Consider the following 13,834-nt stretch of genomic DNA (forward strand, 5'->3'; position numbering starts at 1 on the left):
AGACAGTCGAAACCAGCCACAGAACCGAGCATTGTAGAAGTACCTAACCGTAAAAATAGCAGAACTACAAATTTCTGGACCAGCTTCGGAGAACAGGCTATCAACAGGTTTGGCGCGAAATTTTGCTCGCCTACAAAAATTGAAGATTTATACCTAGGATAGCTATTTAAGTAACTTCATTTTTATACCATAGATAATTCCATAATAAAGGCTCTTGATAAACTTATGTAAACTTATGTAACCTCGTTGTGTGTGAGTTTATAGTGTGTGAACCATTTACCTACTTTAAGTGTTGTATGCTTTTTTGTATGCGCTGTGTATTGCTATTTCTTTCTTCTTTTTGTATTTTTCTCTGTTTTTGCTCTTGTACACTAATGGGACTTTATCACATATATATTATAATAATAATAATAATAATAATAATAATAATAATAATAATAATAATAATAATAATAATCATAATAATAATAATAGTCCCTCGTTTTGAGTGATTTCAATTTCGTTCCAAAATTCTATTTTTCATGTAGATATATTATTATTATTATTATTATTATTATTATTATTATTATGATTATGATTATTATGATTATTATTATTATTATGATTATTATTATGATTATGATTATTATTATTATTATTATTATTATTATTATTATTATTATTATTATTATTATTATTATTATTATTATTATTATTATTATTATTAATATACGGGAAAACCCATAGTTTACAAATTTCTATACAGTGAAATTACAGAGTCCGAGCACTAATATTTATACAGTATTGAGTGTGAATAGGATTAGTCAGTAAGCATTTGAGGAACACCTAGGCATCACAGGCAACACAGCTGCTGTTGATACCCAGTTTTGTTTTAGGGACCCCAAAAAAGGGTCAACGTCGCTAAAGATTTCGTTGGCTACGATCAACGCTCTATCAATTGGGTCTACTGCATAGTAGCGATATTTTGGAAGACTCGTACATGTAAACAGTGTGGCGCAGCAATTTTTCTTAATACAAGACGCTCTGCAACGCTGCAAGATTTCGAGCAAAGAATTCCCCGAGTAAATCGAGCTGCGCTTACTACGTCCAACGGGCGAATGAAAATGCAGGCCAGAAATTTTCGCGATACACGCGCGATAAGACCGATCGACTTCCATCAAGCGGATCAATGTTTGCTAGCATGTCTCCGGCGACCACGGAAACGGCGATACCCTGAAACCTATAGCCATATGGTTCGTCGCAATCAATAAGATCAGCTTACAACACGTCCGTTGTCGTTCTGAGATGATCAATCCACGCGTGCAAGTAGATCGTGAACATCGGCCACCAAAAATGAAAAGCTACACTCCCCCGCCTCTCCCCAAGATTACCATACCCTGCTCCAAAAAATCGATTGACTCGCAGGCCGAAGGAAGTCGGCCCTTGGCCGCTGGTAACGCTTCTCGCGGTACCCTGACTCTTTAACGAGGAATATCGCGACATCGATTGCTCGGTTCGACGCACCTGCGACGCCGATAAAAGTGGCGTCGGTAGTCTGGGATAATTCCACAACGGAGGGCACGCAACACTGTCGGAACACGTATTCCTCGATTAGGGATTGTTTGCTCCCAAAAATTTCTGCGTTTATCTAATCTAGACCAAACAACAGTTTTATGCCAGCGGCGCGCGATTGCGCTCGCATCTTCGGCTCGTACGCGCGGCAGACGTCCCTCGGACGCGATTATCGTGTATTATTCCTAACCTTGCTTTAGGCTAGGTCGTGAGATTGTGACACGCGTGGAAGGATGCTCCCCGGGGCACGCACGGTAAGCGGATTCACGAGCAATAAATATGAGTTATCGCGCCGACGGCCTGCGCGGATACGTTCCGCGTGTTCGAGTAACGACAGGCGTGCAGCGCGCGCCCACGAACCCCCTTTTCGCGGTACAAACGTGCAAGACGAAGGAAACGCTCACCTTCGGGTCTCAGCCTGTCGGCGATGAGGCAATACGGGGGTGGCGGCGACTCTGAAACGAGAAAACAGGAATATGTTAGTAATGTGGAATTTGGGGGTTGAAAGACGTCATGCGCGTCCGGAGGGAACTTTGCTTATTTTTAAGAAACTTATCTTCGTTAAGTTTATACTAAAAAGGGGAATATTTTTAAAGTTTTAATTAAATCGGCTACACACACTCGCACCGCGTGTTTCTTGATCCGATTCGTCGATGTCATCGCTGGGAATGTTTTTTTTTCTCAAAAGTTTAGCTGAATTTTTATCCCCAATTCAGAAATAGAAGTAGAAACATAACTCTCAGTTGTAATCATAGACTACAATAGGAATTAATAGCCCTACTTCGTAATTGAGCAGTGATTTTCCAAAAGGGCACAATTCCACATAGAAAACAATTTCGACAACCGCAAAAAACTGTGGTACCTTCGTTTATGAAAAGAAATCATTGCATTTTTATTATTACACGTGCATTATATTCTTCCGTCTGATAGCGACAATGTCTTAAATTTAGCGAAATTGTTTTAAAGGTTATTTAAAAAAAAAAGTTTTGGAAATATAAGCCCTTTTGGTGGAAACTATAAAAAATAAGTCATTTTCAAAATATAATATAATGTTTATGGTTGCTTTGTTTTGCCATGTTTATTAATGAATTAAGATGATTAAGTTCCTTTTGTATCGATTACAATTTCCTAGATGAGAATAGGAAATATATCCGTTCTGTTCGAGACTAAAAAATTATTTCACTATGTCTGTGTTCACTTTTTTATCAAACACGTATTTTCACTTCGATTTTTCAAAAAGGAAATCAACCTATTTTGTAGCGTTTCCTACCACTGGGGGATGTAATTTAACATTATTAACCCTTAACTGGTACCCTGGGGTCGCTCATGACCCCAAGCACCCAAAGTTCGATGTACAATTTTCGGTTGTCTAACTTGGTAAACTGAATTTCTAATTAATTTTAAAATAATAGTTTAACTTTCTACGCTTCTATTATTTTCTACATTCCCTAAGAAGAAAATATTCATAGTGGTTGCTCTAGTGTCGACTTTACAAATTTCTATGTCCTTTTTTATTTGGGGTCTGCCACGACCCCATTGTACCAGTCACGTTTGCCAAAAACAGTATACCAGTTAAGGGTTAAGGCGAGCCATCAAAATTTCCCTCAAGATCAAAAATGGAAATATCCCCTTTTGAAAATTCACTCAATTATTCTTCGACTAAGACTAGCTACCCCATTTTCCTCGTTTTATAAAAAATATGGAAATAGAAGAGGAACTGTGTTGCTCGACATCGCTGTCCCGTACCCCCATAATTTTATCGTGCACATTATTCAACGCTTTAAAAGCTTCTCGAGTATTCGATACTTCGGTGAACGGTGAAACGATTATTCAGAGCGTATCTACCAGTAACATTTGCACCGAGTTCTCGGAGCACACCGCAGCTACGGAAACGTTGGATGCGCTGTTTGTTTCAAAGTCGACCAGTACTTTCCTAATCGCCACCAACACAGAGACCGTTAACGTTCAGGCGAATCGAAGGTATTTATTAACGGCGCCAGCGCGTAGCCGCGATAAATCTATTTTTGTGGGAATCTCGTTACAGGCTCGCGTCCCGATTCCAATTTGATCGAAAACGGACTGGTGACGGCCGCGAAGGGAAACGGGAATCCGACTCAAGGCTCTGTTTTCGATTAAGCCTGGCACTAAACGAGGGGTGGGGGGGTGGGGAAGGGGGGCAGTCAGAGCGGACGGTCGAAACGAAACATAGCTGGCAAACGGTGCCCGTTAGGAGAGGCCCCGTACTCCAAAAGCGGAGGATTCTATTATTGGCGAGCCCAGCGAAACCGGTATGTCGTTTTCCATCCTTTTACGTATCGCCCTGAAAGCATAGAGGACAAATTGTGCCACGAATATCGCGTACGTCAAGGTGACACGCGCGACGCTCAAAAGAACAGGCATGCCCCGTTCGTCGGGTCTGCCGAGGTTTTCCCAAGGGACAGCGAAATCCATGGGGTGATCGACGAGTAACGAGTTAATTAATTTTCCTACGAAAACATTCGCGGAGCAACTTGAATTACTAAGGTAATTCCGGGGGAGATGGTCTTACGGGTGAGATGGCTAGATCGCATTTATGTTCTGGAGCATTGCGATTTTCAGTTGTTTTTAGTGGTATATTGCGCGTCGCTCGCAAGCCGCATTAATCGTGCTCTCTGTTTGCTTTCAACTGTGAAATCAGTTGAGTTATTTGTAATGTAAAAATTGACTATTCTCGAAAATTTTCTACGCGTTCTTTAAATGATTGTTTACTGACATTTTGCGAGAAAGTAATGACTTTTAATGCAGTGCGTTAATATAATGTTTAGGGGTTATATTTACGTTCTTACGATGAGATATTGTCGCAGCATTATTGAAAAAAAAAAGGGAGTCAGCGCTTCTCGACTCTCGGGTTAGTTGGCCCATCGTAAAATCACGCATAATAGCTACTTGGTAAATGTTTTTGTGGAACATGCCAACGGAATACAAACGAAGATATAATCAGCGTAGGAAGTTATGGACAAACGAGGCATTGTTGAAAGCCGTAGAAACAGTCCAAATTTGTAAAATGGGTGGGTTGATGACCGGGTTTGCTGTATGAGCTGTAAAAAATGGTTCTCAAAATTTGCGAACTTATGCAATAAGTGTGGAAAAGTTCTGTGCAAGAAAAATAAATAATTTTTCGTCTTATTAACCTCATAACATGTACTCTCCATATGGGTCATCTCACCCGGAGATTCTCCGGGTGAGATGGCCCTTCGCATAGTCTGCAATTTTATTTTATTTTTTTTTAATGTATGATTATTTTTTTAATTCAATTTTATATTATTTATCTAAATGTATTTCCTCTTGCAAATATATTTTTGTCCTTTACAAAACTACTAAATTCACGGTGTACAGATTGTTTTAAAAAAAGTGGGCCATCTCTCCCCGACTTACCCAATGTGTGTCTGCTTGCTAAGACGGCGACACACTAAACACTACCCATGGCACATTTAATTAACCCTATGTGTTTGTACAAAACGAGGAATGATGGTGGAATGCGCAGAAAGTCTCTCGTCGATTGTGTCTAGCAATTAAAATAACGTGGCGCACTAAGAAAAAGGCACAAGTGGCTTGGAAGAGATAGATGCACCGTGTACTAAGGCAAATTACGTAAGAACGAGGACAGTCCTCAAAATAGTGCTTTTATATGTATTTACGTATACTCACGAGAAAGTTTTCCTTGTCCGCGTACCCTGAAACTGCGGGTCGACGGGTTCGGTAACGTGCCGCGGTAAATAATATTCGGGGCAAAGGGAGGACACGGCGGCTCTCGTACGCGACAGCCGGCCGCGGAGGCGACGTATCAATTAAAATTAAATTTCTGACTCACGCTGCCCGCGTTTGAAATTCCGCACGGTGCGCCGGCGCTCCTCTAGTTTGCCAAAACACGGTGACCTTGCCTGCCATTGCCTCGCCTTGCTCAGTCGCGTGAGGTATGAATGGTAGGCTTCAAGTCCTACGGCAATGGCCGGGCACCGTGCTCGCGCAGGTTGCGGTGCACACGGCGCAGAGAACGAGCTGTTAGCGATCTTCGATCGCCGCTGCTTCGCGAGCCTTGCGCGACCTCCACCTTTGAACCAACACACTTCGGGATTCGCAAGGGATTGGCGTTCGTCAGAACGCGATGATGTAAGTCAACGATGGCGTAATAAACGGAAATGTTATTAATTCTATTGCTTATCAATTTTGCCCTACTACCTTTGATTGCTGAAGTACGGATGATATATATATGAAAACATTGAATTGGATATTTTGTAGATTCTTGAGAATAGTTGCGACGTCGATGATTTTGTAACGAGGTGATCGTGGAGAGCACGTGTGAATACTTTAAGACTGGCCTGTGTTTATAATTGTAAGGTGTACCTACTGTTTTAGTAACATAGTATTATGATGCCAGAGAAATATGCAGAACAGTGTTATTTGGATGGAATGATCATTTCTCTTTCCTGAAATAATATCCCTTCCTCCATTAATTTTGATGCCGGTATGAAGAATTAGTGCAGTGCCAAAGTGTCGAAATTGTAGTCACCTATCCGATATTAATAGAAACATTGTAGCACGTGCGATAGATAATTTAAGCCGACATTCTTGCCCAAATGAATATTGTAATTTTCGATCGCGGACAGGTAGGCACTACGGCACGGTATAAGTAAAGGTGACGTCCCTCGTCGTGCTTCGTGGAAAATTATTTTTGGAGACATATAAAGGGGAAGATCGTAAATTCTGAAGTTAAAGTTCCCAGCGATATCCTTGAGGAGTGAGTCGAATAAAGAAGGAAATGTGTCAATTGTATTCGCGAGGCGATAAGAAACGCGATCGTAATGGGAGAGAGAGAAAAAATTGGCGGGGAATAAAAGAAACTTATTATAAAGCGCGAAATGAACTGGCGGCGATAAGGAGCGTAGTACAAGTGCGACAAATTTGCGTAACGACACACCGTCGTCGTCTGCTCGATGATAATCGATTTGTCGGTGTGAATTATTAACAGCGCCGCGCAACATTCGAACACTGTCGGACGCAAAAACAGATAAAGGCAACACGTCTGTGTCGCGTTGCGAAAACAAGGCGCCACCGCGAATACGATTCACCTTCGATAAATGTCGACGAACGCTACAGCCGCGTTTCAACGGCCATAAAATGCCCGACGGTAATGTTTACGATAGAAAATCGTATTCGGTTCCCGTGAAACACGTCCATAAAATGCCGCGAAAGTGCAAAAACTTGCGCGCAGCGAGCGCCGATCCACGTGGCATTAATAAATAATTTAATCCCCTCGGCAAACCAGTCTCGTCGTTTCGACTTCTTACACTTTTTCAAGGGCCTCGCCTATTCAGCTATTCTACTGTATTCCATATCGACGGATATCATTCCCCTACTGCTATCGTTTCCCGTTCTTCTACGTAACAACATTACTTCTCCCTCTGCCATGCTATAAGTCCTAAATTTTGAAATAGAGCGCAGAAAACTTCCATTAAAAGAAAATAATTTTTCCAAAAATTATTATAAAAATAATATTAAAGAAAACAATTTTTCACAAAACTATTAGCGATCAGTATCCTAGAACATATTAGTACTAACCGATTCCAAAATTCCAAATCCACTTACAACCACCAAACACCCCTCAGCCTCCCACCAGCAACTCTAAAACACCCTCAACGATATCGTTCAATCTCCCAGACATTTCTATTCTCATCGTCTCCTCCCTAAACTGCACCACTATCTCCCAACAATGATCGATCCCATCCCCAGCGATCCCACATTTCCCTCCTAGCGAGAAAGCTCGTGGAAACTGTTATCTTGATTTCAGGGAAGGCAGCAAACAATAGAACCTCGCTCGAGCGTACCGTCGAGTTCCTGAAAACTACCTGTGGATGGTGGCCCGCGGGGGCCGGCATCCTCCGCCATTTCTGAGAAGCATGCCCCGTTCTGGGGCCCTAGGGCGCCGCGGGAAGCTCGTGTGGCGAGGCCCAAAGTGCAAGCGAGAGCCGATTCCGGCGCGCGTGATCGTGAACGCGGCACTAGCCGGCGCAGTCGGGACAGACAGCCGTGGAGAAGTCGGTGTGCCGTGCGTTCGCGGTGTATTCGGTTCGGCTCGGTTCGGTCAGCTCGTCGGCTAATGCCGACTGGCCTCGACAATTAGCTGGCGCCAGCAATGACACGCAGCGGCGCCGGGCCGTTCTCCCCTCTCCCCGTCCGACCGTCGCTCTCCACCCTCCGCCGCGCCAGGCATCCACTCTCCCGCCAGCGACGCTCGGCTGTCCCCTCTCTCCCGCGCCAATGCGCTCCGGCGTCTTCCCCTCCGGTGCCCCGGTAGCTGACGATCTGCTTGATCTTTCTTTTCTGCCCCTGTGCCCCTCGCGACTGCCTCTTTCTTCTCTCTTCGCTACTTCCCCCCCCCCCTGCTCGCCCACCTCTTTTCTTCCCTTGCTCCCTTTCCTCCTCCTTGGCAGGCCGCGACTCGCCCAATATACGCTTTATTTTTAGATTCATTTCCTTCTGGCCATAACTTTGATTGTGCGGCTTATTGGTAAATGCCGGTCTCGCCGGCGTCCACTCCTTCCCCGACGTCCGCTGTCTGCCCCGTCGGCTTTTTCGCCGTGCTTCAATCCCTCCCCACCGCTCCTACTCCGGTACCCCTTTCTCCCGGTCCACCCGTCGCTCCCTGTTCACTCTCTTTCCTTGACGCGTCGTCTATTCAGTCGTTCCACGGACGACATTCTTCTCGCGTTATTTCTCATTCTCTTTCCCCAAATGCGTCGTCGGCCGCCCCTCCCCCCCCCCCTTCGTCCTTCCTCCTGATCGTGCTGCTCCGCGCGCTGGCGCGGCGCGGAACGGCGGCGACCGGCCGCGCGCTATTATTAGACGTGGAAACCTCAGCGTGGAATCCGAAGGATCTCGTTATTTTCCTATATGGGAGATTTTCGTTTTACCGAATTCCCCACGCGATTCTGACGCCGCGGGTAGGATACCGCAAGCCTCCTAGAGGTATTTCGTTGCCTGCATAGGTTTGCTACGTGCTTCTCCGTTTTCTGCGATACTCTAGACTCTACTCCGGCGCTGTTAAACCTCTGACCTAACCTATAACCTTCACTTCTGTTCGAAAACCCTATTGCAGATGTATGAATGTAACGAGGTAATTGGGGCACAGTCGATTGATGTCGAATGATACCCTTCGGGGGTACAAGTTCCTAAATGCATTTTCACCCACTCATTACAGAATCGCACAGGCTAGAAGTATCTGGCCGCTTCGGCGAGTCTAGGTGCTTGATACTTAGTGTCCAAATTATGGAAAATTGAACTCTGAGCTTTTGGCTTTTGACACTCTAGTCTACCACTGTCTTCACTCTTTTTTTTTTATGTATGTTCCCACCAAAGTTTCTCTGGCACAGGTCGGTGTTTACGCGCGAGATTTCGAACGATCAAGATTATCAGATAGATCACATACGACGCGATGAGCTATGACGAATCGGCGTCGCGAGATTGGGCATCACGTTTTTGGTTCCTTGTATTAATACTGAGTAATGGTCCGTCGACATATCGATCCCACGACTATTCACGTAGGCAGTCTACGCTCGGTAGGCAGGCCCAGGAAAAAAAAAAAAGAAACGATTAGAGCGATGCTTTTCTCCGGTCTTTCGTCCAATCTTGTGAACTCGATTTATCGCCACTGCTGCGTCAACGTCTTTCCTATTGCTTCACGCCTAAATGTCACCACAATCTTTTAAAAACACCCGTGTTTTTTCCCTCATGCTCGACGCGCGCTGCCGCGTATACATCAGTCTACGTCGATTTAATTCAGATAAGCGACAAATAGATTTCTTGTTCAATGGACACGTGCTCGCTTACGTCGTACCAGTGAACTTTGTGGCTTTTTCTTGCTGCGCCTCGTATTTTAATCTCCAGGTACATTAATAGAAATTTGTAACGATAGTATTATATAACAGCGTAACGTGGTTAAAGTCACACACTAGTATTCGCACTTTTTGCAGAGAGATGAATGGGAATTACTTTCGTGAGAATTCAAATTTCTTGCACGATATCGTACTCGAATCAACCTGAGCTTCTCTTACACAGAACTACTCCAAAACCTAGATTTGCATTTACTATCGCAATTAGTCTATCTTCCACGCTATCCAAGCCAGAATTAGCCAAGTTTCTAACCACGTTGCAAGAGTGATTTCTCCCCTCTGTACGAGCCCCAAGTTATGAACCCAAGGGGACCTGAACTCCACTCAAGTTGGACAGCATTAGGTTAAATGGTCGCCAGGGTTACGTAAAGACGCGTTTTACTGGCGCCTCTCGTTCGCTCTCTCTCTCTCTCTCTCTCTCCCAGTTCTCTCCTTCCGTCGATAGGACGCGACAGTTTTTTGTGGTTGAATTCACGTCGCCAAGTGAACAGACTGAGACAGTACTAGGGCAGACTGGGTCGTTGGCCACGAGGCTCGGTGTAATTAATATGTTTTATGGCTGTTTGCGATTTCGGTTAACGTCAGGAAACGTACGGACCAAATGGCATTTTATAGTCCCTATCAGCGGCGCGCCCAGAGAGAGGCCAAGGGCCCTGCCACCCCCAAAGAAGGGGTTGTTTTATTCTTTGCATCAAATTAAATTGTATTCGATAAATATTTCTTAACAATATTTTACTTTACACAAATATAAGTAGAAACCTGTGTGGCGCGGATGTAACAGATTTTATACACCCCATAGCAGTTTCGCCTATCAATTTGTCAAAATATGGGACACAGAAAACGTGTTTGTATTATCAAGAAAGGTAAAGTGAGAATGTTTCTGCGTCCCTAGTGCCAACGTCGATCGATCACGAACGAACCCTTCCCTGAACGAGGAAACTAAGAAATGTTGAAGGGAAAGAGGGTTAAATAGATGTGGTGGGCCAGGTCGGTCTCCGAATTGGAAGATAATTATACCTGCTATGAGTTTACCGTCGAACACCATTCGAAGCTATAAAAGGTGTCGCGTTGATGGGATAACAGGTACAGCCTACCTGTCCGACAACTACTCCATTCCAATGGGGAAAAGTTCGACCAGTGTACTCCAATTCTAACAGGACATCTCAATCCTTCGATAATATAACTTAAGTGACAGAGCCTTTCCCAACATCTACACCACTACTCCCTCGTATTCAAGTCTGTTAATTCTAAGATGGAGGCTATCCAAAATAAATACTAAACCTTCTAAAACCCTCCACCTAGCCAAAATCATTTCTATATTAAACTTCGACTGGCGTCGGCGTGTTTTCACGCTTAGGGAATATTCTTTCGAAAGCATCGCGAGTATTGTTCGAGAGTCTGCTAATGTTTACTCCTGTATACACTTTGAAGCGACCGTTCAGAAAGACCTGATCGACTTAAACGGGCATTTCTCAAAAGCTTACGCGACCCAGTGTTAAACGCATGTAGGGTAGAATGGGGGCGGTAGTAACACTTTGACTTTGCAATACGATTACGCAAAAACTTTTACAGTTACAACAACAGTTTTTTACGAAAATGTTACTTACTTATCTGACATTATTTGAGTCACAACAGTTTCGCTGTGTGTCAAGTAATATTCCGGTTATTAATAAAAAATGAGAAGCGGAGAAAGTGTTACAATCGTCCCTGACCCCGGGTCGGTTGTAACACTGCATGGAGGCGATAGTAGCACAAATTCAACTTTATAAAATTAAAATATTTATTGATTTTAATTGTAATAATAAATGAAAGAAAGTAAAATTTGTAACCAATTATGCGGAGTCGCCATTGTGGCAGAAATAGAAAACATTTTGGCTGGTGCATTCTTCGTGTGATGAATTCTTACATTCAGTGCGTTGCACCCATTTTTTATTTGATTTGCTTGTGCTGCGCTATAGGAATCCATGCAAACAAGACAATATTATTAATCTTCTTTGTCACTATTCGATTCTGTCGCGGCACAACCGACCCCGACTGCCGATGTTACAATCGCCCTCGACCAGGTTTTTGAACTTAAATTATAAATTTTTATTAACAAGACACTTAAAAGTGATAAGTAACGATCAGTATTACTTTAAAAATGACCAGATTAAATATTAAAAAATAGAGAAAACACTTGCTTGCAAAGGGAGTATTTATATTAAAATTTTAAATCAGTAAGGAAAAGCTACTTTAGGGTATCGAAAAGTTATTTTCTTCACTATGCATGTCTATTGTGTATCTATACTGCTAGTATACGTGTGTATTCGAAATGTCATTCTTCGTCATATATCCAAAATTTGTGTTAATATCTATCATATGTTTTGATATATTTAACGTGTTACAATCGCCCCCGGTCTTCTCTACACCCTCCATATTCGATCCCCTCTACCTAAATTCTCCCAGATACAAACTACGTCGACAGAGTCCAGCACGGTGGAAACACCAGAAGCGCAAAATCCCCCGGCTCATTCCCAATTCCCACGGCGCAGCGAAACGTCCACTTCCATCAAAATTTATCACCGCCACGCAGCTCGCTGCAACTGCCACCGCGGCTAATCACGAACGTTTACACGTATCGATACCGCATTCGCTATTCCGTTCTTGTTCCATTTGTTGCAGCGACGGGGAACCCGCTTAGAACGAGTGCACCGCATCGGGAACGCAATCCGCCCGGGGTTTATTCAGTCCACGGACGCACGCGTGTACAGGCCATTTACCTAGCTGCCCAACCAGCTGGACACCGGGCTCTAATCCTCCTGGCTATCGGTGATAAATTACGGTTTTACAGTGACCCGAGGCCTCGGGGCTCGTTAGCCGGCGGTGCGTGCAGGTGACGATTAGCATTTGGTTTGCGGGCTGGCTGCCGTTACAATGCCCACAGCCTTTCACGTCGCTGAATTATTCCCTCGTCTCCGAATCGACGCCGGTGGTTCGACACCTCGACGAGCGAACGACCTGTGATTTAACCACGGGGTGGAGGGAGAGGGCGCCCCACCGCCCCGTCCACGTGTTTGCACGATTCCGCGTGAACCCTGGTACACTTCGATCCCGGCCAGTCTCCCTGCCAGCTGACGATTTACGATACACGTAACGGGCCAACCAGGGACGATAAACGCCGTCATTGTTTCGCGGCAATGCTGTATTTATGATGCATCCGACGAGGCGATTTACGCGCCGCTGACATCTACGGATCTGCTATTCCGGGGAATTTACGACGGCGACACCTGACTGCCCGAGCCGCCTTAATGGGCCCCCGATGCGGCTGCCTCCAGGTATTATACAGGTGTTTCGAGGTTTTACAGGGGGCACTCGCGTGTCCATTGACTGTTACGTGAAAGCCGCGTCGCTGCGCACGCTCCCCGCGCTAATTTTCTTAATGAAAGCGAATTCCATCTCGCACTCCGCCGTGAAATTCGTCGCGTTATCGGGGATCGACCGGTGGTTAAATGAAATGTTACGCTTCTGCGTGGAACTCGCTCGGGAAGTGTTTAATGCTCTCGAGCGAACGCGTCACGCTCGCGAATCACGGGAAAAATGTACGCACGCGTCTGTGTCTGGTATTCGGGTTTCTTTTTTTTTTTTTTTTGAAGATGTTTGCGGATCGCGCCTTATCTGTGCGTGGTATTTGCGCTGCCAAATAGTGTGCTGTTTGAGATAAGAGTGAAATCGGAAGTGAAGGAACAAAAGATACGACCGAGCGAGGGGAGCTATCGACTTGGGAGGTCTACCATCGATCGACTCCGAGTGCAGAATAATATTCTCTCAAACAATCCCTTCGATTGTAACTGAATGCTGTTATTGTAAATAACGCTGAGTTGAAATGTAGATCTTAGATCTGCTAATAGCGTTCGTTTTCTATACATTGCACGATGTAATTCTCCCAATTCTCCTGTTCTTTAAAATAATCGGATCGCAAATTAAACAGCCGCGTATTTCTCTTAATATACAGAATATGAACTAAAATCGTTTCCCTGGATATTCCCAGTTCCTGTCGCCTTCGATGTTAAAACTTTTCCCCGCATTTGGAAAGGGCTAGTCCCTTCCAATCGACAAGCTTAACGCGTTAAGCGGAGGTTCAGATTCAGGTTAAATATCGATTTTTTTTATTTCAGTTTTCGAATGTTCAACCGTTTAGGAATATGTGTTTAAAAGGATTTTTTTTAAATTCATAAAATTCCCGAAGTTATAGACATTTGAGTAGCGGCAAATGTATGGGTAGCAACACCCGGCCACTCAGCGCCCTCGTAAAACTTTAAACACGTTTTTCTCGAAACAGTGTTCTTAAAGTCGGCGGAGCCTGTATCTCGAAAAGT

The 13,834-nt window shown here is 44.2% G+C and overlaps 1 protein-coding gene across 4 annotated transcripts in view; it reads right to left on the reverse strand.

Moving 5' to 3' along the window:
* Positions 1 to 13,834, reverse strand: part of Dad (Daughters against dpp) — an 87,399-nt gene that overhangs the window by 59,027 nt on the left and 14,538 nt on the right. For all 4 annotated transcript variants that reach the window (XR_013086012.1, XR_013086011.1, XM_076816536.1 and 1 more), the window contains one exon: positions 1,956 to 2,006. Coding sequence is in view for 2 of the 4 variants with exons in the window: in XM_076816536.1 (XP_076672651.1) it covers positions 1,956 to 2,006 (51 nt within the window). In the remaining 2 variants the exon portion in view is untranslated. The remainder of the gene's footprint in view (positions 1 to 1,955; positions 2,007 to 13,834) is intronic.

This window comes from Andrena cerasifolii, chromosome 7 (assembly GCF_050908995.1).
Source record: "Andrena cerasifolii isolate SP2316 chromosome 7, iyAndCera1_principal, whole genome shotgun sequence".
Classification (NCBI taxonomy): domain Eukaryota; kingdom Metazoa; phylum Arthropoda; class Insecta; order Hymenoptera; family Andrenidae; genus Andrena; species Andrena cerasifolii.